Source organism: Syngnathus typhle, linkage group LG12 (assembly GCF_033458585.1).
Source record: "Syngnathus typhle isolate RoL2023-S1 ecotype Sweden linkage group LG12, RoL_Styp_1.0, whole genome shotgun sequence".
NCBI lineage: Eukaryota > Metazoa > Chordata > Actinopteri > Syngnathiformes > Syngnathidae > Syngnathus > Syngnathus typhle.
Window position 1 is genome coordinate 6,486,978 of NC_083749.1, and position 21,114 is coordinate 6,508,091.

The 21,114-nt window shown below is 42.4% G+C and overlaps 3 protein-coding genes across 3 annotated transcripts; all 3 read left to right on the top strand.

Moving 5' to 3' along the window:
* Positions 1 to 753: 753 nt before the first annotated feature.
* Positions 754 to 4,052, top strand: rx3 (retinal homeobox gene 3). Its single transcript, XM_061293983.1, has 4 exons — positions 754 to 770; positions 821 to 1,239; positions 1,895 to 2,148; positions 2,881 to 4,052. Exons 1-4 carry the CDS (start codon positions 754 to 756, stop codon positions 3,295 to 3,297), a joined length of 1,107 nt encoding a protein of 368 aa, XP_061149967.1. The 3' UTR covers positions 3,298 to 4,052.
* A 3,364-nt stretch (positions 4,053 to 7,416) lies between these two features.
* znf532 (zinc finger protein 532) lies at positions 7,417 to 15,292 on the top strand. The gene is made up of 9 exons (XM_061294051.1): positions 7,417 to 7,944; positions 8,827 to 11,104; positions 11,940 to 12,121; positions 12,217 to 12,393; positions 12,752 to 12,914; positions 12,986 to 13,297; positions 13,398 to 13,510; positions 13,767 to 13,899; positions 13,972 to 15,292. The coding sequence occupies exons 2-9, from the start codon at positions 8,858 to 8,860 to the stop codon at positions 14,461 to 14,463; spliced, it is 3,819 nt and encodes a 1,272-aa protein (XP_061150035.1). The 5' UTR covers positions 7,417 to 7,944; positions 8,827 to 8,857; the 3' UTR covers positions 14,464 to 15,292.
* Positions 15,293 to 15,889: 597 nt separating this feature from the next.
* oacyl (O-acyltransferase like) lies at positions 15,890 to 20,979 on the top strand. The gene is made up of 16 exons (XM_061293826.1): positions 15,890 to 16,046; positions 16,829 to 16,962; positions 17,044 to 17,122; positions 17,190 to 17,325; positions 17,392 to 17,567; positions 18,059 to 18,271; positions 18,348 to 18,450; positions 18,681 to 18,782; positions 18,854 to 19,019; positions 19,107 to 19,186; positions 19,255 to 19,365; positions 19,474 to 19,597; positions 19,687 to 19,873; positions 20,039 to 20,181; positions 20,274 to 20,437; positions 20,855 to 20,979. Exons 1-15 carry the CDS (start codon positions 15,890 to 15,892, stop codon positions 20,394 to 20,396), a joined length of 2,034 nt encoding a protein of 677 aa, XP_061149810.1. The 3' UTR covers positions 20,397 to 20,437; positions 20,855 to 20,979.
* The last annotated feature ends 135 nt before the right edge of the window (positions 20,980 to 21,114 follow it).

Here is a 21,114-nt window from a genome sequence, read left to right on the forward strand (position 1 = left end):
TACTCTCTGCATTGTTATAGTTACATTACAGCAGATGGCACAATCCACTTCCCGACAATCACGCCATGTGGTTTGAAGATTAATAAGAAAAATAAAAAATAGAATAGTATGTGATTGATCATCAACTGGCAGCCCACGGGCAAAACCGTCGAATCGTCCAATCCGGCCCGTGACTGGATTCTATAATTACTATGAAGATGAAAGAGAAAATATCTTGTGGTCTACACTAAAGCAATTGCCTGACTCAAATGCTCAAAATGCCTTAAATTTTGTAATGACGTGAAAAGAAATATATAAACAATGAAGGTTACGTAATATGCCAACATTTAATTTTTATTTAATTATTTTTTGAGGTTCCAGCCCCCAAAGTAACTGTCCGGTAAAATTCTGTCCCTATGACAAATATAGTTGGTGCCCCCTGCAGTACAGTATGTGACACCTCAAAATGTTTCTCAATAAGAACATCAGCATTTTTTTTGTTGCACTTGCCATGCGTTCATAACACGTTAGTGGGTGAAAACAGCCACTAAAAACCAAACTGTCAGACTTTTTTGTCAATTCTCCAAATTTGATGCATTATTGCTATTGGTAGGGGATAACAGCCAAGACCAATATTTGGATGAAAATATTAAGCTGGCAATCCTGGCAAGAAATCTTGTAATTATGATTTTGTTGTACCTTAATCTTAATCTTCCTTCTTTTTTCCCCCCGCTCTTGGGCTGACATGAAAATGACATCTGGAGGAGTGGGAAGATGGTTTTAAGATTGATGTAAGTAGGTTTTACACGTGCTACACATTTGCGCCCCCCCCCCCCCCTAGAATCCGGGACGTCCCTTCTGTGACGTCAGAAAAGCGAGCAGGAGGGGGGGAAAAGGGGGTAGGGGACATTAGTTTAAAAGCCGAGGATGCTGCAGGCACCAATCATGCCATCTTTGTGCGTCCTTGCCGACCCATGTGGCTGATTGGCCCGCCTTTCCAGAGGAGGAAGAGGATGATGGCTATGATGAGGATGGACGAGCGACTGCATCAGTCCCCAACCGCGCGCACCCTCCTGCAGCAGCAGCAAGCGGGCAACCCGGCCAGGGTGCACAGCATCGAGGCCATCCTGGGCTTCAAGGAGGACCTCCTGTTCCACAAGTCAGGCGCTTGCAGCCTGACAGCCAATGGAGGAGGCAAACACGCGCAAGAGCGCCACGTTCAACAAATTCACAAGAGTCATTTCGCTGAAAGTTTGGACGGTACGTTGAACTTCATTTTGTCTCCTTAAAAGGTTGTTAGAGTTATTGTTTGTAGTAGTTGTTGTACAATCTAATTTTGTTTCGTCCAAACAGATCCAATTTCATTTTATTTTACGTATATTTGTTGGATTTATATTTTAATGTCTTGGGTTTAGATTTAATATCTTGTTTTTTAATTATAATGAATGTATTTTCTTTTTAAATTTAAATTTCAGTTGTACACTTTATTTTAGTTTAGTTATATTAACTTTATCTTTATGTGATCCCAAATCTTATACCATTTCAGCACTTATATTTGTTGAGTTACAGTATATTTTGAAGTTAATTTTTAGTTTATCTCTGAACTTCATTTGCATGCTTTTAGTTTCATTTTAATTCATTAAAATGTGAATTTTACTTTTGATAACATTTTACTTAACTTTGACAATGTATTTGATTGTTTTCGTTCAACTGATTTATTAATATTCGTTGTATTGAAATTAACCAATGCTAAAGATTCAGACTATGCAATTTGTCTTATTTTGTAATTGTTTAGTTAAGTTATATTTCATTTTATTATTACTTATTAGTTTTAGTTCGACTTTAGCCATATTCCTCCTTTCCGTCCTCACAAAAAAAAAAGAATAATGACGAATTTTAACGGGGTTTTTTGCAGGCATGTGCTGCCCGAGTGTTCCCGGTGTTGGTGTTGCTGGTGACGTTACGCCTTGTCCGGACTCGCCCGAACGTGAGGGCTGCAAGTTATCGGACGACGAGAACCCGAAGAAGAAGCACCGCCGCAACCGGACAACGTTCACCACTTTCCAGCTGCACGAACTGGAGCGAGCCTTCGAGAAGTCCCACTACCCGGACGTGTACAGCCGAGAGGAGCTGGCGCTCAAAGTCAACCTGCCCGAGGTCCGCGTACAGGTAGTTATGGGAAAAAAATTATAATCGTTTTTAATCAAAGAACCGCCAGTTTTCTTATAAGGTTACAGTCGGGAATGCATCCCGGAAAATATGATCAACACTTCAACTTTATCATTCTCCCCTTAACAGCGTCAACAAGGTTTTATTTTAGTACTTCGTGAAGTATTTAAAGCAGGCGTCAACAACGTGTTTGCAACCATCGACCACGAGTTAGTCTGCGTCTGTTCTAAAATATAGCTATTTATAGCTTTTCTGTTTCCCAATTACCGAGAAATCCTTTATCTTCACATAGTATTTTCAAAGGTAATTTGAGCAAATCTGAAAATTACTGTGTATCAAATTGATTGATCAGTTACCAAAAAGTAGCTCTTGGCCTAAAAAATGTTGGTAGTACACATTTAAAACTGTACTGTAGACTCTACAGTGTTATGCATAATAATAATCATCATCATCATATACACAACAATTTTTAAAAGGTCTTTAAAAACGAATAATAAGGTTTATAATTAATTGACACTGAAGTACTCATTTAAAAGGTTCAGTGGTGGACTTAATTGAAAGTGCCAACATTTATAAAAAATAAAAAAAACGGGGGGGGAATTAAACAGCTCTATGATGAACCTACATGAGGATTATTGATACAGCTCATTATATTGCATCGGTGTACCTAATATTTTGGACCCTTCAAGAGGATGAATACAGTTGCACTGAATTCTCTGTGGCTGCTCTCAGGTTTGGTTCCAGAACCGCCGGGCCAAGTGGCGTCGTCAGGAAAAACTGGAAGTGAACTCCATCAAGCTCCAGGAGAACACCGGTACCCCCTCCTTGCTCTCCTTCGGCCGCCCCCACGCCACGGGTTCCCTGGACCCCTGGTTGGCCTCGCCAATCGGGGCCTCCGCCACCCTACATTCGCTCCCGGGCTTCATAGGAGGAGGCGGCGCCTATACCGGCTCGCCTTCCCCCTCCATGCCACCCTCCTTCTTCAATGCCCCCACCCTGGGGCAGACCACCCACTTGCCCCGGATGGGCTCCATGTGCCCGCCGCCGCTGTCAGTCTACCAGTGCTCGTCAGACCCGAGGAACTCCAGCATTGCCTCATTGAGGATGAAGGCCAAAGAACACATTCAATCTATTGGCAAGACGTGGTGATGGATAAGGCTGCTGCGTCTTTGGGGAACCTGGAGGGGTTGGAAAGCTGACGTTGCTATGGCAACAACCTGACGGGCACAAACTTTGAAAAAACTTTTTGGAGCTCTCATACATCTGTTCTTTCAATTTCATTCTTACCTGTTACAAAAAGCATTATGTATTTATTTGACACTTTACATTTAAAGACAATTTTGTTTTTGGTGTAAAATCCATCTGATGTGAATATTTTTAGAACAATGATCTTTATATGTAAAAACTAAATAACAAAGGAGAACATCCAAGGCTGAAAACAATCCATTACAGGATGCTGGCTGACACTCCATTTGTTTAGATTTAGTAACTATTTCATCCTTAGGAAATACATTGGCACCTCGAAATTAATTATTCATATTTTCTCCAACCTGAAATAAATGAAAATACCATCAATTCGTTCCAGCATCCCCCACAAAACAAAATTATTTGGAATGTGTGTGTTTTTTTAAGGAAAAATAGCACTATAAAAATGTACTTTACAAAAATCACACATTTGACAGCTTTGCAGGTTTTCTAAGCATATTCTAACAGATGGTAATAATGCTCCACAACCTGAGATTGGTAAGAGTAAAACTATATCGCTTCACTGAATTAACTGAACTCTGAACTGCTTTAGGGCACAGAAAAGCTTGCAGCAATGCTAAATAGAAGAGCAAAGCATAAACTGTCAAATGCTGATGACCTCAAGTGTGACTGATACCTGAAACTAAATAGAAAGTGACTCATGGGACATCTTGTTGGTCATTTCACAAATAAATTCAAAACTTAGCAGCCTATGTTGCTACTGTCATTCAATCTGTGAATTCATATTAGGAAGCTAGTTTAAGTGCCCCCTAGCGGTGATGTACTATAATAATGAAATCCAATTTGATTGGTAAAAAGTTTTCGTTTTTTGTTTTTTTTTATATATATATATATTTCAATATGTAGATAACTGGCAAAAAATACCTTTTGATAAATTTCAGCAACATCAACACGCAAAATAAACACTGAGTTTTTTTTTTTTTTTACACCTAAATCAGCTTAACCTGGCTGACTTCCTCCTGGCCCCTCAGAGAATGACTTGTTTCCTCCTCATTAACCCCCGTAAACGTTATCCCATCCGTCGGCGGGATTACAAGCGTAATCATGGGGTGAAAGTGGCTTGTTGCCCCTTTTGTTCACCAATCAGCCGTGAAGCAAATGAGGGATAAGGACACAAGAGGAAACTTTTCCTTTTGGCATTAAGAGGGAGGACGTGTGCAACCAACTTGTTGCAATTAGCACTCGCCATTGTCTGAAAACTAAGAGGGCCCAAAACATTCACCGTCAATGTGTATCCTACTGTTTTTTTACATGCTGTGTTGAGAGAGAGCGAGAGAGAGAGAGAGAGAGAGAGAGAGAGAGAGAGAGAGAGAGAGAGAGAGAGAGAGAGAGAGAGAGAGAGAGAGAGACAGAGCGAGCGATAGCAAGCAAGGGATAGAGTTTCTTTTACCTGTTTTACATGTGAAAGCATACTGTATATTTTACTTAAATGTTTCTTCACACATGATATCTTGCTTTAATGTTCTATTTTTACTATTAAATTTTTACCCTGAATGCTCCAAGTGATTGTCTGAAAGAAATCAGTTCCTGCAGTGTAAATCAATCACATTTCATTGACGGTCTAAGTCATCATAGACCACATTAGACCAGCACACGCTTTCTCTACAGTCTTCAATCCCTCAGTTAAGAAAACTAGTTGGGTAATTAATGCTTGATTCTTTCAGCTTAGCATCAATGAATCCCTTGTGGTTGTTTCAAACATAATTTGAAAAAGGTGTCTGAGCGCCCTCTGTTGGGGGACATTTTAATTACCGTCAACGAGAGCACTATACCGTACAGTTAATTAAAGCAATGTGTAGTATACCGAATGAAACACTAGATGGCAATGTTGTGCAAGTTAAGTGAGCCAACGTTGCACCAGTGCGGACGCACTTGTCAGCATGCCTCTCAAACTTGGACGCAAGACCGTGCCAGGTATTTTTTTTCCCCACTTACTTTACAACAGGGGTCACAAACTCATATGTGGCCCGCTGTAGTTAGAGTCTGCGGGTGTCTGGGCCCCATCGAATACTTCACAATAAAAGGGGTTCAAGTATACAAATCAAGTGCAGATAATTTGTTGGTCAAGATTGATGATCAGGTACTCGCTCTCATCTCCCTGCTACTTTGCATTTGCCTCATCAGTGGTGTAATGAATTATTTCTTGAGTACTGCAACTTTCTCTGTGCATTCAAGACATGTCTAGGTCCCCTTGTGCTCAAAATACAAAACGAAAAAATTAATCTCCTGATTTTCTTTAGACCGCAAGAACATTAAACTGGGATGCGCCTCATTCTTTCTGCTTACTCGTATCCAGGGAAAATGACGTCATATGACTGAGCCCGTGGGGGAGGGGAAGCTCGCTGTGCTCTCTTCTGCACAGAACGCGTTGCGCCGTTGAGGAGGAGTAGGAAGCACCACTCGGGCCTTTCACTATACATCCATGCACGAATTATTCCTGTCTTGTTAATAGCGTAGATTTGTGCCGCCTGACAAATTAATCCATTAAGGCCCCGTTCACACAATAAAGTTGTGAGCGGTTGCCAGGTGTCTGGAGGTAAAGCAAGGCCTAATGAGGGACAGCCAGGTAGGTTAGCATTGTCATCGTTTATGATTTGTAATTTTTCCAATCTTCCAAATATGGACGTGATGATGAAAATCACAAGATGCTTTTTTCCTTAAACACAGAATTCACTGCCAGAAAATTATCCAAGCAGTAGACTTTGTCAAAGGCCTACTCACTTTGCAGTCTTAGGACTAATGAAGAACTATTGACCTTACTTAATGCTAGCTCATATATACCCTCCATAGGCACAAGGCCCACTTTATCAAAATAGGATGAAATGTAATTTCTATTATATGAAAACTGAGTTCTTCCACTCCTTGTCCCCCACCTCCATCTGCCTCCCTCTCTCTCTCTCCTCTCTCGGGCTCTGTCTCTCTTCTTCCTCTGCACCAGCTGCTGCTCCAGAGCCAGAGTGGAGAGTCCCTTCACCACCACCACCACCACCACCACCACCACCCCCTCCAACGATAGAGACAAAAGGCCTGATTCGCCTGCTGAACACTGCTTCCCAATATCCCCACCCCCCCCACCCCCCACTTCTAACCTTCCCTTCATGAATATCCGTGAAGGTGGCGGCTGCAGCCAAAGGCGGAAAGGAGGCCCGGACTGGGAGTGAATCAGTGAAGCCGAATGGGAGGGGGAGGGGAAGGAGGAAGAAAATGGAGGCTGGAATGGCTGGGGTAAGACACTAAGGCAAGGTGCTGAGGCCTCGACAGGAAGACATCTATTTTCCAGTGTGGGGGAAAAGATCTTGTTGGGTATGCAATATTTAGCTCTATATTTGCATGTGCATGTTTAAGTGTATGCATGTATCAGTGGGGGCGTGTGGGGAGGGATGGGAACCGTTTTGTAGCAATCTAGGTGAGGAAGATGCAGCGGTCTCCCATGCCACCTTTTCTTGGGGATCAAGCATTTAGGATATGCAATCCAGGTGCATGGACATACAATGTTTAATGACCACTCTCTTGGGGATTAAAAGTTTAGGGAAATCTAGTGAAATCAATCTCTGAAACTATTTCTGGGAGATTGATGGTAATCTTAAGAAATGGATGAAAAGAACAAAATCAGTATTTGGTGTTCAGAGTACATAACTAGCAAGGCAAATGAGCAAGCTTGTCTTCTTTCCATTGTCATTAGTCTAACATCTAAACCTGCCATCATCAGCCCCAATCTTGCCTTCCTCAAGCTCCTCAACCTCACAAGACGGAAATATTGTTGAAAAAGATACGATTCATAAAGGTGTCAGATCCTGCCACCGTCTATCTGTGCATCATTTTCCATAATACGAAGGGAAAAACAAGAAGAGCTGTCCTGGGAATGGATCATTCTATTCTGCCTCCTGCCTGTGTGCTCTTGAGGCCGCAATGCAGCGTTGGGCTTTATGTCGGGGAGAGCAGAACTAGCTGAAACCAGTTTGAGGCAGACAGGAACAATGCTGTCTCTGTGCTCCTCCGGGATTTCTCGCCGGTATTCCACGCCAATCCAATGGCGGCCCCTCGCATCTCGTCCGCTGGTGACCACGGAGTGAGCGTCGATCCTGCGGCGGTTTGCTTCGCGGCAAAGACTCACAAAAAAGAGAGCAGAGAGATTTGGGAAAAGACAAGGACAGAGGGGGTGGCTGCCTGGAAGTGTGTGAATCTGCAGTCCTGACACACATACACACACTTAGACGCACACACACACAGGGCATGATCCACGTGTCTTGTTTGTATGTCTGTGTGCTGCCAGTGCTTGAGAGAATGACAAAAGGAGATGTTTCCCTGGACCACCGGCAACTTAGCGCAAGTCTGGATGTAACCTGACCCTGACTTCTGGGCCCTTTGTGAAGAGGCAGGATTTTGTTGTCGTTGCTGCTTCAGTCAGGGTGGGGTTCATGGCTTTTTGAGGGTTAGCAGTGTCTAGTGACCGTTTGTTGCAGGATGGGGAAAAAAGGAAAGGAGGAAGGTTTGGCTATTGGCTGCAGAGGGACGAAACGAGACGAGCGGGTGAGGAGTGGCTGATTTTCTTGCATGTTTCTATGACCAATCTTCATTTCACTAGAGCGGTGGTGATCTTGCCATACGATTAAAGTGGGTTGGCAGAGATGCATGAGTTTGAAAGTGGTGTTTTGCATTGATTATTTGTCACATTTGGGTGTTTTTAACATTCATTTTCAGCATCTGACGACTTTGGCTCACTGCTCAGACTAGGCCTCTCCCTCTCTTTCTCTCTGCTGTTGCAGCGGCCATTATCACATCCTTTCACTGCTCGTCAGCCCTTTTCCCTCCACCCCCTCACTGCCATCAATGAAATCCCCCATCGTATGGATTGAGAAAGGCTGCATAATATTGTCGAAGTAAAAACAGTGTATGCAGATTGCGGTTGCCAGTCAGATGGCGCAAAGAGCAGAAATGGTGTCGATGGAAGCAGGCTAGCCTTATGTCTTTTGTCCCCAACAAGCATGACACAAACATTGAGCATTTTCACAATTCACTGTCGTACCACCCACTGTGAAAAAAATGAAAGGTTGGAATTGAAATGCACACGTATGAGTGTAATATGTTTCACCATTGATCGATGAGAAACATCTACAGAAGGAACCTCTGTCAGAATCTGTTTGTGGATGCTGGGTAATCTGAGATTTATCTAGATTTAGAAAGGCTTTTCAATGTTCTAAACATTCGTTCAAAGTGCATTTAAAAAGAAGTTAACCTATCCTTCCGTCCATTAAAACGCTGTATAATAAAACAAATTCTGTATTTACCTCTTGATGTCGGTGAAGGTGATGAATGTTCAGAGGGAGAATTATTGAAAACAAATTTTGAAAAAAAACAGTACTGTGATGGTCAATTCATTGAATCCAATGACTTATTTTCTGCCACTTACAGGTAAGATCCTAATTAGAGCAGGGAAAGGAATATGGGAGATATGAAGACACCAGACTTTGACGACCTCCTTGCGGCCTTCGACATCCCTGACATGGTGGATCCCAAAGCTGCTATTGAATCTGGCCAGCAAGATGACCATGACGACAAAGTCAAGCAAGCAAAGTGTGGGTCAACAACCAACGAAGACGTTGGTGTAAGTGTCATTGTCAAGAATATTAGAAATGCCGAAACAAGTCACCATGTGGGAGCCCTGTTCGGAAAAGATTTGCAGTTCCATCACCAACCTCATTCAATAAGAATTGGCAATAGACTACAAAATGGCTTCTTGACCTCCATGACAACCAGTGCTCATTGCACCAAGAATGGATGGAATATATCCAAAGTGGATGGACATGCTGTATGCAAGCAGTCATCACCCTGCAATCAGTTCAGTCCTATCTCCAGTGCGGAAGAGTTTGAGGAGGACAAGAATGAAGTAAGTGAGACGATTATTAAAAGTATTGGACGCTCACTTGAGAAGTCCAGGACCAAGAGAGAGAGACAGCAGTTAAAACATCCTACACCTGTGGAGAAAGTTTCTAAGTCCAAAGCAAAGCACTTAAAACCAGATCAAAATAACAATCAAAATATCACTCTGGAAGATTCGGTGTCCGATGACACTCCTCAATCGAATTTAATTCAAGGGGAACCCGAGGAAACTCTTCTGTTTACGCATAGCAAAGAGAATAATGGGCAAACATCCCAAATGCAGGCAAAGACCTCTGCAAAACTTTCTTCTTGTATTGCAGCCATTGCCGCTCTTAGCGCTAAAAAGGAAACAACTACAGACTACATTTTAGATTCCTCTACAACACCGACGGACTCAAACCAAGACGTTGAATATTCCAGAGGTCCAGCAAAGAAACGTGAGGAGGAATCAGCCTTGGAGTTGGCAAAGCGCCTGTTATCAGGACCACCGGATAGTCCCTCCAGTGTCAAAAGTGAGAGTAGCAGCACAGACACCACACCGGTCATTCCAAAAGTCAGGATAAAAACAATCAAGACCTCTTCTGGACAGATCAAGCGCACAGTCACAAGAGTCATCCCAGACTTGGATCTTGGCAGAGTGAATAAAGGAGACCCTTCAGGAAATGGCTTAACGCTAAAGGCTACTGAAGATGCATTTGTTTCATCTTCCTCTTTGCCAAATACAGTTGTTGCAACCTGCGGAGGAGGACCACCAGTAGAAATAACTAAGCAGATGACCATCAAACCAGTAGCAACAGCCTTCCTGCCCGTCTCAGCTGTCAAGACAGTCGGTTCCCAAGTCATAAACCTCAAACTCTCCAATAACACCACAGTCAAAGCAACTGTCATTCCAGCTGCCTCGGTACAAAGTGCCAGCGGTGCCATCCTCAAAGCGGCAAATGCCATGCAGCAACAGACTGTCATGGTCCCTGCTTCCAGTCTAGCTAATGCCAAGCTTGTACCAAAGGCAGTCCATTTTAGTAATTTCAACCTTCTCTCTAAGAATGTGTCCTCTGCTGCCAGTGAGCTCCAAAAAGCAATGACCTCCTCCAAGCAATCCCAGCAGCAGCAATCACGAGGTCTTAAACAGCAAGCACTTCTCACTGGCCAGTCGTTGAAGAAACTCTCCAGGGTTCAAGTTTTCAGCAGCTCTCAAAGCTCTGTCGTTGATGCTTTTAATAAAGTTTTGAGTAGCATAAATCCTGTTCCTGTGTATGTCCCAAACCTCTCTCCGCCAACCTCAGCCTGCATTTCCCTTCCAGCTCGCGGCTACAAGTGCCTGGAGTGCAGCGATTCCTTTGCTCTTGAAAAGAGCCTGACCCAACACTATGAACGTCGCAGTGTGCGGATCGAGGTTACCTGCAACCACTGCTCAAAAAGTCTTGTCTTTTACAACAAATGCAGTCTGCTGTCTCATGCTAGGAGCCACAAGGACAAGGGGGTTGTCATGCAGTGCTCACATCTAATCTTAAAACCCATCCCTGCCGACCAGATGATAACAGCATCACCCTGTTCTGGACCACCCACCATTACAGAAAGCATCTCGTCCGCCTGTGATGCACAGGCATTGCCCGTTCAAACCTCGGGAAAAGTTCCAAGTGGTGCGTCGCAAAGTCCAAACCGTACACCTGTTGAGGCAGCAATGCCCTTAGAGGAAGATGCATCAAAGCTCTGCAGGCACAGCCTCAAGTGTTTGGAATGTAATGAAACATTCCACGACGACAGCTCACTCGCAACGCATTATCAACACGTTCTGGAGACCAATGGCCAGGTATGCCGCATAATGCTGCTTTTAATAAAAGCAAAGCCCACGTTTATGATGCCCAACCCAGACTTACCCACAAAAAATAGTAGGTGAAAATCGAACATGTAGAAAACATTTTATATATACTTTTGTGATTCCTACACTTTTAAGCGCATTTCAAAAGTTAAAGTCTGCTTTTTTTTTAAGCTCATTAAAACAAACAACGTATTAAAACATCTTCTAAGTATTTGCTAGCACATATTCTATCTATTGATTTATCCATTAAACCAGTTTCAGCCAATTTCTGTTGGCGCGGTCAGAGTGAATCAGTGTGTGCTTGAAGCCTATTTCCTAGTGCGCCCTATGTTCAACCCCGAGATGATATAAAGCGTTTTGGAAATTAATGGCGCATTAGGAAATTTACTCTGACACTATAGAGAGTGGTGTGAGAGGAAGAGCACACTTCTCTCCCATTAATTTCCGAAGACAGCTTATGTTCTAAACCAATCAGGACGTCGTGCTTGAACAGTTTCCATCTGTAAGTGACACACCATGCCCACAGTTTAAGCACCTCGAGTGTTCTCCATTTTTGGTGCACTGAATAACCGAACGGCAAATTTGAACAACGCTTCGAGTTTCCGAATGCTCGGCGTGCTCGGACTATATTTCCGAACGCGCACTACCAGTTGCAACAGGTTTCAAGGAATGTACTGAAACCTGAACACAATGTTAGTATTCATACATAAAGAATGAAGCAGAATATAGTGTGGGTTTGCTGCACACTTGAGATTTTAAGCAGAGAAACGACTGTGACAACATTGCAATATTTGTCTTCCCTATCTCGCTTTCTCTCTTGTATTAGAAAACGTGCACCGTCTGCCAAATGCTTCTACCAAACCAGTGTAGTTTTTTATGCCATCAACGAATCCACCAGCACAAGTCTCCCTACATCTGTCCCGAATGTGGCACGAGCTGTCGTTCTGTCCACTTCCAGTCCCACATCACAAAGAACTGCCTGCACTACACCCGTCGAGTCGGCTACCGGTTAGTCCCTGAATTGAAATTCGTTTTCAGTGTTCAAGTTTGACTTTGACTGACTCATTCATTATTTTATTCTCTTTGCTCTCTCTACCCGTTAGCTGTATCCATTGTAGTGTGATCTTTGCTGATGTTGCAACCCTGAAGTCGCACATCCAGACTTCCCACTGTGAGATCTTCTATAAATGCCCCCTTTGTCCCATGGCCTTCAAGTCTGCACCAGCAACACACTCGCATGCACACACACAGCATCCTGGATTGAAAGCTGGAGAGCCCAAGTAAGTCTTGATAAACGCCGCAAAGGTCAAAAATATGTTAGAAGCGGTCCACTGCAATCAACTATACAAAAGAAGAAAATGTCATTTGAACAGTGGCATATAATTTAGCATTGAAGAATTGGCCACAACAACTGCAATCTGATACCCACAACCAAATCGCAGGATAATGTCCCTTTCCGCTTCATCAGTTGCAGGATTTGTGGCTTTTAGACATGGTGGATTAACTTGGTTGTTTTTGTTCCATATGGAAACCAATGACTTGAATAGATCCTCATTTGTAGGCACAACAAATTTAGTGTGATTACCATATCTTGTAGCCTATTCCCAAAATGGACATTGTCTTTCTTCTGTCCGACAGGCTTATATACAAGTGTTCCATGTGTGATACAGTATTCACCCTGCAGTCTCTGCTCTACTCTCACTTTGACCAGCATGTGGTTGATCATAAAGTCCCTATCTTCAAATGTCCGGACTGTTCAATGCACTATGCACAGAAACAGCTCATGATGGACCATATAAAGGTAGGACAACAACATTGTTTTCCACAAATCTATTAAATAACTCAATCACGCCTCGATTTAATTCTTGCAAGGCCATGCATGGAACGTTAAAGACCACTGAGGCCCCACCAAACTTGGGGCTCAACCTCCCTCTTAGCACCAAGGCTACAAATTCAAATACCACCCACAATGGCACCAGGAACAACAACGTTGATGGAGGAAATGGCAACGGTCAAAACAAGGGCGTAAATAAAGGTGCACCTTCATCACCAAAAAACTCAACCAAAAATAGCTCAGGGGAGCTTAAGAACCCCAATGGTTCAGGGTATACGTGTGGAGAATGCAATACAGTTTTCACTTCCAGGGAGGTCTTTGTGGCTCACATGAAGCAAGAACACGGCAAGGTAAACGAGTGAACCCGTTCTAGAGACATCTGGCATGTCAAGTAAGGTAACATGGGGAAGAATGATACATGCCAACTCACAATCTTTAATTGCACATTAGATATTGAAGAAGCACCCGTGCCGGCACTGCGAGAAGTCCTTCAGTTCTCCGCACAGTCTTTGTCGACATAACCGACTCAAACACAAGGAAGTGCGCAAAGTCTACACCTGTCCGTGAGTACAAACTACACCTGATTAGTAAAGTAAATGAAAACGTGGCTACCTGGCAGTGAAACTAAATTTACAGTATAGTTCGAAATGCTTTGCAACACAAAGCAGAATTAACCAAGTTGTCAGTTGAAAAGACAAATATTTGGATTGCAGTAAGACCAAAATGGGTAGAGGAAGAATAAACCAGGCCAACACAAATCAAAGAGAACATGAATAGCTTGTTGGGAGTGTCACTTTGACTTTTATTGCGCTTTAACAGGCACTGCCCGACTCTCAGTCAACCGTTCACCAAGAGAGTGCTGCTGGATCAGCACATTCAGTTGATGCATGGCACCTCAGAGGAGAAAACTGCTACCTCTGATACCAGGAACGATTTGTCAGATAAGAAATCGGTATAATCATAAACATTCATTTGTACTTCACTTTTCCAGTCACCTAAGAAATCTTTCTAATGTCTTTCACAGACTGCCAACCCCAAGAGAAAGAATGAAGATGAGGGGTCCCCGGGGTTAAACCCAAGGAGTTTGGATCTACAGCCTTTGAAGAGGCTCAAGGTGAACATCCCCAAAGTTCACAGGTGCGCCGTCTGCGGCTTCACCACCGAGGACGTGGCCGCCTTCCACAAGCACATCCCCCAGCACAAGTCAGACGGCTCGTCCTACCAGTGCCAGGAGTGTGGCCTGTGTTACACCTCACCCCGATCCAAGGCCCGACACCTCTTCATCGTACATCGGCTGAAGGAGCAAGGTCTCAACCGATTCAGGGGTCAGGATGACGACGAAAGCCAGAGGGAGAACCAACTAAACGTTGCGGCGGACGGCAATGACGAGATGCCAAAGACCAAATGCAAAGTGTGCGGGAAGATGTTTGAGACGGAGGGGAACCTGAACACTCACATGAGGACGCACGGGATGGCGTTCATCAAGGCCAAAAGACTCAGTTTGGCGGAGAAGTAAAATGATTCAAGTAGAATTGGAACTTTTCAACTTTAATGGTCCTACTATGTGCAAAATACTGCAATACATATATATTATATATACTGTTCACACAGCACATGTAAAATACAGTATATGAGAGTCACTTTTTGTTTTTAATTGAACAAAATAGTTTTTGTACTTCATGTTTCTAAAGATTTTAATTGATTTTTATAGAAGAACATTTCATTTTAAACTGATTGGACTGCTGTGTAGAGCTAGTAGTATAATGTCATTTTGAAATTCTCCACATAACGCAGATATTTTCAAAATCTCAAATTTTCTACGCCTTTTGGGTCTTTCATCCATGAAACATTTTAGAAGAATTCCGGTTTTTACTTATTTGGCCTGGGCCTCTTAAAACAGCAATCCAATTTTGCTCTAGAATATAATTTTTACTGAATTTGATGACATAAGAATACGTCCAATGTCGATAGTAACCCCTCTGTGTGCGGATTGTATTTTTCTCCTCAACCTGTGTACGAGTCAACGTTATTCTTGTTCCTTGGTACAGTGGAGAGTGTAAACGTGGCTGTTAAACTGAAACACAAAGCTAAACAACAACTAACGGTGCTTTGAATTATCAATGTTTTAACAGCCAAACATATCAATAATCTGTAGGGTAGAAGGGAAGGTACTGTTTTGACAAGAAGACTTCAGTCTCTCGCTGTAAAACTGCATGCGACAAGCAGTCTGTGAATTGTTTATTAGAATGTTGTCTTGTTGCTGCTATTGTTGCTGCTGTTTTTTTAATCTTATCTCTTGCAATTCAGATGCTTGCGCTGGTCTTTATATCAATAAAAGGTGAAAGCAAGGCAAAAGATGATGTCTACTTCTAACAAGACAGTAGACGTTACTGTCTCTCAATTACCATTTTAAAAAAGGAAAACGTGAAAAGTACAACGAGGCTGAGTGGGTGTTTTGAACAAGACTGCCCTCTAGTAGCCAATAATGCATCAGATATACTATGATTATGATTATCATTATCATTGTCGCTATTATTGATGTTTTATTTAAAGGGTTGAAATAATTACTAACTTAAGGTAACGCAGTGGTAAAAATCACTGAATTAGTTGAAATTACATTGATTTAAGTCTTAAGTTATCAAATGTGGTTACTTAGGGGAAAATGTTGCTAATTAAAAATAAATCACTGGCACTTCTACTAAGACAGAGTGGAAATGCCGAGGAAATTAAGCGTGTTCATGAAGGTGCTAATTGCGTTGATCCTGCAGTGACGCAGTGACACTGTGGATCTTTTTTGTTAACATCCCGTGCAACTGAATACTTTACACCTGACATGGGAAATCAGGTGTTGACGTCACAGCTATCAAGGTAGTTTTTAAATGTCGCCCGCCCCTCATTCTTTTAAAAAGCCACTCCTGTAAAAAGATGAAGGCACTTTTATCATGGCCCTTGGTTGGATGAGCTTGTTTCTTCTAGCAGGTTTAAGTATACTCATAAAGACAACACGGTCGTTGACCGTGTCCGAAAAATGCACAATGGACACCAATACTTTCCTATGGGAAATAAACCAGGACAAACCTAAGGAATATGCTGTTCTCAGTAAGTGGTGGATATTTCAATTAACTTTTAGCAATTTAATTTTTAACCCAAATTGTACTGTCATGTACTGTCTATATGTTTCAGAAATTGTCTTCTTGATTGACAATTAATTAAAGTGCTTGGTAGCATAATGTTTTTAAAATAAGGGTCGCAATACAAATTGACCAAGGGGCCTTTTTGGGCCAAAACCCTCAGTTTGGGGGGGAAAAAAAACACATTTGTTAATTTAAAATGTTTTGGGGGGCATTTCACAATATTGATGTAACAAAAGAAACACATTTACTCTTAGTCATTTTAAAAAAATGTTCAAATAATTGAAAAATATTGAAATATGATGTGCAACCAATGATTCTTGACACGTTGACCATATATATATTTTTTTTCATAAGAGCCAAACAAGATTTTTACATAGACTAACTCTGTAGTACGCAAATGTCAAATGTCAAAAACTGGCAGTTTCCATTCTTGAGTGGTAAGAATGCTTGGTTTATTTAAGTCTTGTTAAATTAATGTTATTAAGGAATATGTTATAGGTATAAATAGTTATAGTAAAAAATCTTTTGTAGTGGGATGAATATTTTGACATCAATGTTAACTACTAGGTCTGAAACAAAAGCCACAAATTCATTTAATCTGCAGTTCCTCTGAGGGCCATCAGGGGGCGACCAGTTTGTTTTAATGGGAAGATGAGATAGATGGCCACTCTCCCAAGTTGAAGTCTGTTTAAAATATAAAAAGTAATCTAATGTAATGTAATGACATGTATATATTTTTAATTGCAGTGTATGATGCCTTTGGGAAACAGGCTAGCAATGTTGAAGGAGGTAATGCCAACCGGCCTGGCCTGCTGCAGCAGTGTCACTCTGCCCACAGTCCTTCCTTCTCAGGACAGTACTGCCAAGTGTTCCTCAAGCAGGTAAGGCCAAATGATGGAAACTACAGTGACTAAAATATCATCTTGATTGAATTATTTTACTTTTTTGTATTTTACTCACAGGGAACCATTCAGTATTTTGTGGGTATCTGTGTCCCAGACTCTTGTGATGAAGAGGAAGTAGAAACATTGGTGCTGTACGGTCAGTTAATTTAAAGCCACTGTGTTCTGTGTTCCTAAGAATAATGCATGTATTCATGTTTTAACAGATACATTTAAGATGGGACACATATCCCTTGTACCTCCATTACCTTCTATTCTGGTTAATGAGTCCACTCAGGAGATGTTTATGACTCACTGCTTGTCGGACACTGTTGCCCCTGATGCATCGGATGTCGCATGCCTGTAAGAGGACCGCATCATATATTCACCCTCATCCTTCACCTTAACCGAACCTCCTTTCTATCCCAGGTTTATATGTTGTGCAATGCTAGCGATTCCCCTTGCCGCCACGCTGTTCTCAGCAACAGCGAGGTGGCAGCAGAACCAGGCGGTGATGCCAACTACAGAGTCCGCCTGTTTAAACACGGGCCTCAACCAGTACGGGACCCTGGAGACCAATGGTTCTTTGGGTAGCGAAGTAAATGGTAGCACAACAGAGGCATATAGTAAGTAGAATGTACTGTACTGTCCAAAAACCTTAGGCTAGCATTGCGTTATGACTAGGATGAAAAGTAGTGACATTACTATCCATCCACTATCCAAACTGGTCACAAGGTTCAGCTAAACTATATTTCTTCATAGCATGGTTGTAACGTTGCTGTTTTTAACAGCCAACAAATAGCCTTGCGGTAGTAAAACTACTTTTGTGACCACAAAATGCAATATCTCATTTGCATCCCTGGTGAAATTGTCAGGTCAGACCTCAGACACATTGAAGAGACAAGATCTCCTAATGGCCTGGGAATTCTGGGATGAACTGAAATCTAGTGGATAGAAGCAAGGAAGTCTGGCTCTCTCTGCTCAGGCTACTGCAGACCAAAGGATAATTGATGGAAGTTGATTAGCTGACTTTGGCATAGTGAACTATGTAGTGCTACCTGCTACCTGCTACCTTACTGGGTCATGTCTCCCACAGACGATATCAGAGCTGGATCTTCATGTTTTCCCAAAAGCTGCATATATCAGTGCCTACAGGCCTTCTCCCTTCAGACGACCAGCAGGGGTATCTTCAGCAGCTCCTCAGGTTTCCCCGAAGGCGGCTACTCTTCCTTGAATGGCATCCGCATTCTGAGCCTGTTATGGATCATGTGCGGACATTCTGCACAGTTCCCCGTGATAAACAACCTCGGTACTACTTAGCTAAACCTTGCCTTGTGAGATGTGTAGGTCCAATGTGGTCACATAAATGACTATATCATTCACAGACAACTACAAAGACTGGAAGAAAACCGTAGAAAGAAGCCCTCTGTATGTGTTTTCTCTCAGTGGACCAGTTTTTATGGCCGTGGACACCTTCCTCTTGCTAGGGTGAGACTAAAGCTGCATTCCAGGACACTGAGAAGTCAGAAATTATGATCTTAGACTAGGAAAGGTCAGAGTTCCTACTTGCTAATTGCTTGGAGATTTAGAAATCTGACGTGACTTGACAATGGCAGTTGAGAAATCTGAGTGAGATTCGTTCGACAACCCAGGAGTCTTGAATGAACACACACCAAAAAGAAATTGATTTGATTCCGTAAGCATTTTTTGTCTTTCAGGGGTCTACTTAGCGCCAGGTCTCTTCTTGGCTCTATCCAAAGAGCAGAAGACAAGCTGAGTTTTGGTCTCGTGATGGTTTACCTCTTCAGGAGGTTCAAAAGGTTAGCTCTCGGTGCCGTGATGGGAAGTCATCATGGAAACAGAACAAGTGAACTGTCTTTTTTCGTGACAGGATCCAGCCGCTGCATATCTTCGTGATGTGTTTCACCGTTGGCCTTATCTCTGTGGTGCACTGGGGTCCTTACTGGTTTCCATTCATAGACAACTTGATGGATTGTAAGACTTACTGGTGGGGCAACTTGTTGCTGATTAGTAATCTGCTCCCAGTCCATGAGATAGTAAGGTCTACCAGTACCTTTGAAGGATGACCGGTATTATTTTTGTATCTTGAAATAGTCGTTTAAGAGAATTTGACCTCTCCGCAGTGTGTTCCTTGGACGTGGTACCTCTCTTTGGACTTCCAGTGTTATGCCACCACTCCCATACTGGTCTATCTCTTCAGATTGTATGTCCAAACATTTTACTGCATAATTCAAAAGATCAAAACAGCACTAATTCTGTGTCTTCTGCCAGGAATAGAGGTGTTTTTGCAGCCGTGGCAGGAGGCCTTGTGTTGCTGACCATGTTAGCGAGTTCAATCGTCACGGCACTTCTACAGCTGCCCGTCTTCCAGCCATCTACGCTGTAAGACCATAATCGACTCAAAATTTACCTTCTCAAATGATAACTAACGTATGACTTTTTCTTGTAACATTATGATTTTATTCTCATAAGATTGCATTTATTTTCCAGGACATCAGAGAATTATGTCTTGTATTATTATGTGAAGCCTCACACCAGATATGCACCATTTTTAATAGGAATCTTAACTGGAATATACCTAACAACTAAAAAAAGCCAAGTCTTAAAGCATAAGGTAGGATTTGTCGTCCACAACCCAAACTCAAATTAGTGTCACTGTCTCTGCCATCACATTCAAATGCTTGTCTCGTGTTGTTGCTCTAGTGGCAGGCGGTGTTGGGTTGGTTCTGTTGTCTGTCAGTTTTGGCGGCATTGATAGGATTGGCCTACGCCCTCCAGGGGATCCCAGAGCACCCTTCTGTACCACATGCGATCTACCAGGGACTGCACAGGCCAATGTGGGCCCTCGCGATTGCCTGGATCATCCTGGCCTGTGAGGAAGGCTATGGAGGTAAAGGCAGGCGTTTGATTCACTGGGGTTATAATGGTTTTGGAGTTTTCATCAGAGTAAGTTTTTAATTTCTTTCTATCTTTCTTAGATGAGTTAATTTTCAGATTGGGTTGAATAAATATGATATCCGCTTGATCATGCGTCATCAACATTTCTCTCCTGCAGGGTTTATCAATAGCCTCTTGTCATTGCCTTTGTGGGGTCCTCTGGCCAACATCAGTTTCGCCTGCTACCTGATCCATCCCGTCTTCATCCTGGTCTACATTGGACTACAGGAGACGCCCATCCACTACACAGATGTCAACTTTGTGAGAACTTGGCTTTTTCGTACTGTCTGCTGTGTGAGTGACTTGAATGGTCGTACTGTAGTGTATCTCTGGATTTCTGTGGTCTTTCTTAGATGTACCTGTTCCTCGGCAACGTGGTGCTCACACTCGGGATGAGCGTGGTCTTAACAGTCCTGGTTGAGAAACCCTATGTTCTCCTCAACTGGAATCGTAAAGCTGGCCCAGTACAACACTGACGAAAACCATTAATCAAAAACCAACTGTGATATGTCATCTTGTAAGCTCTGAATATTTCTGTCATATTGTGAATAAGAATGCCACATTAGTCTGTGCATGCGTGTTTTGGTTGGTTTCTAAAAAGGATTATGCAACCCGATTAACCGTTACGGCACATTTTAAAATAAATATATATTTCCTCCGTAATATTAAGGATTTGAGAGACTTTTGACAGCATTCCTATAATACAATTACTTTTTTCTCTGAATATTACCACAATCATTTTTTTTTGTGTGTGGATGGCACTATAAAATTATGATTAGTTGTAATTAATTCATTCATTAATTCGGTTTAAATAGGTTTCGTCCCATGTTTATGACTTTATCCTTGTAAAAAATAAATTTGCTCATAAGAATATCCTCGTTACAGCAAGATGTTAAATTTTCTAATAACATGACTACTTTCATATTCCATTCAGCTGACTCTCCCACGCAGCGTCACAACAACAAAAACAAAGCACTGACGCACATGTTGGACATGTGCAGCATCACCGGCTCCCCACTCCTGGGCCCCCTGAGCCTGGGCAAGGAGGGCAGACGGCAGGCTGTGTAACAACAATGTATAAAAATACATCATGCTGTTGTAAGAGGACACTTGGTCACTCTGTCTCATTGATTGCATGAGTCCAATCCAACACGCCACAACAACATAGCGCACAAGGTGTAACATGTCCGTACG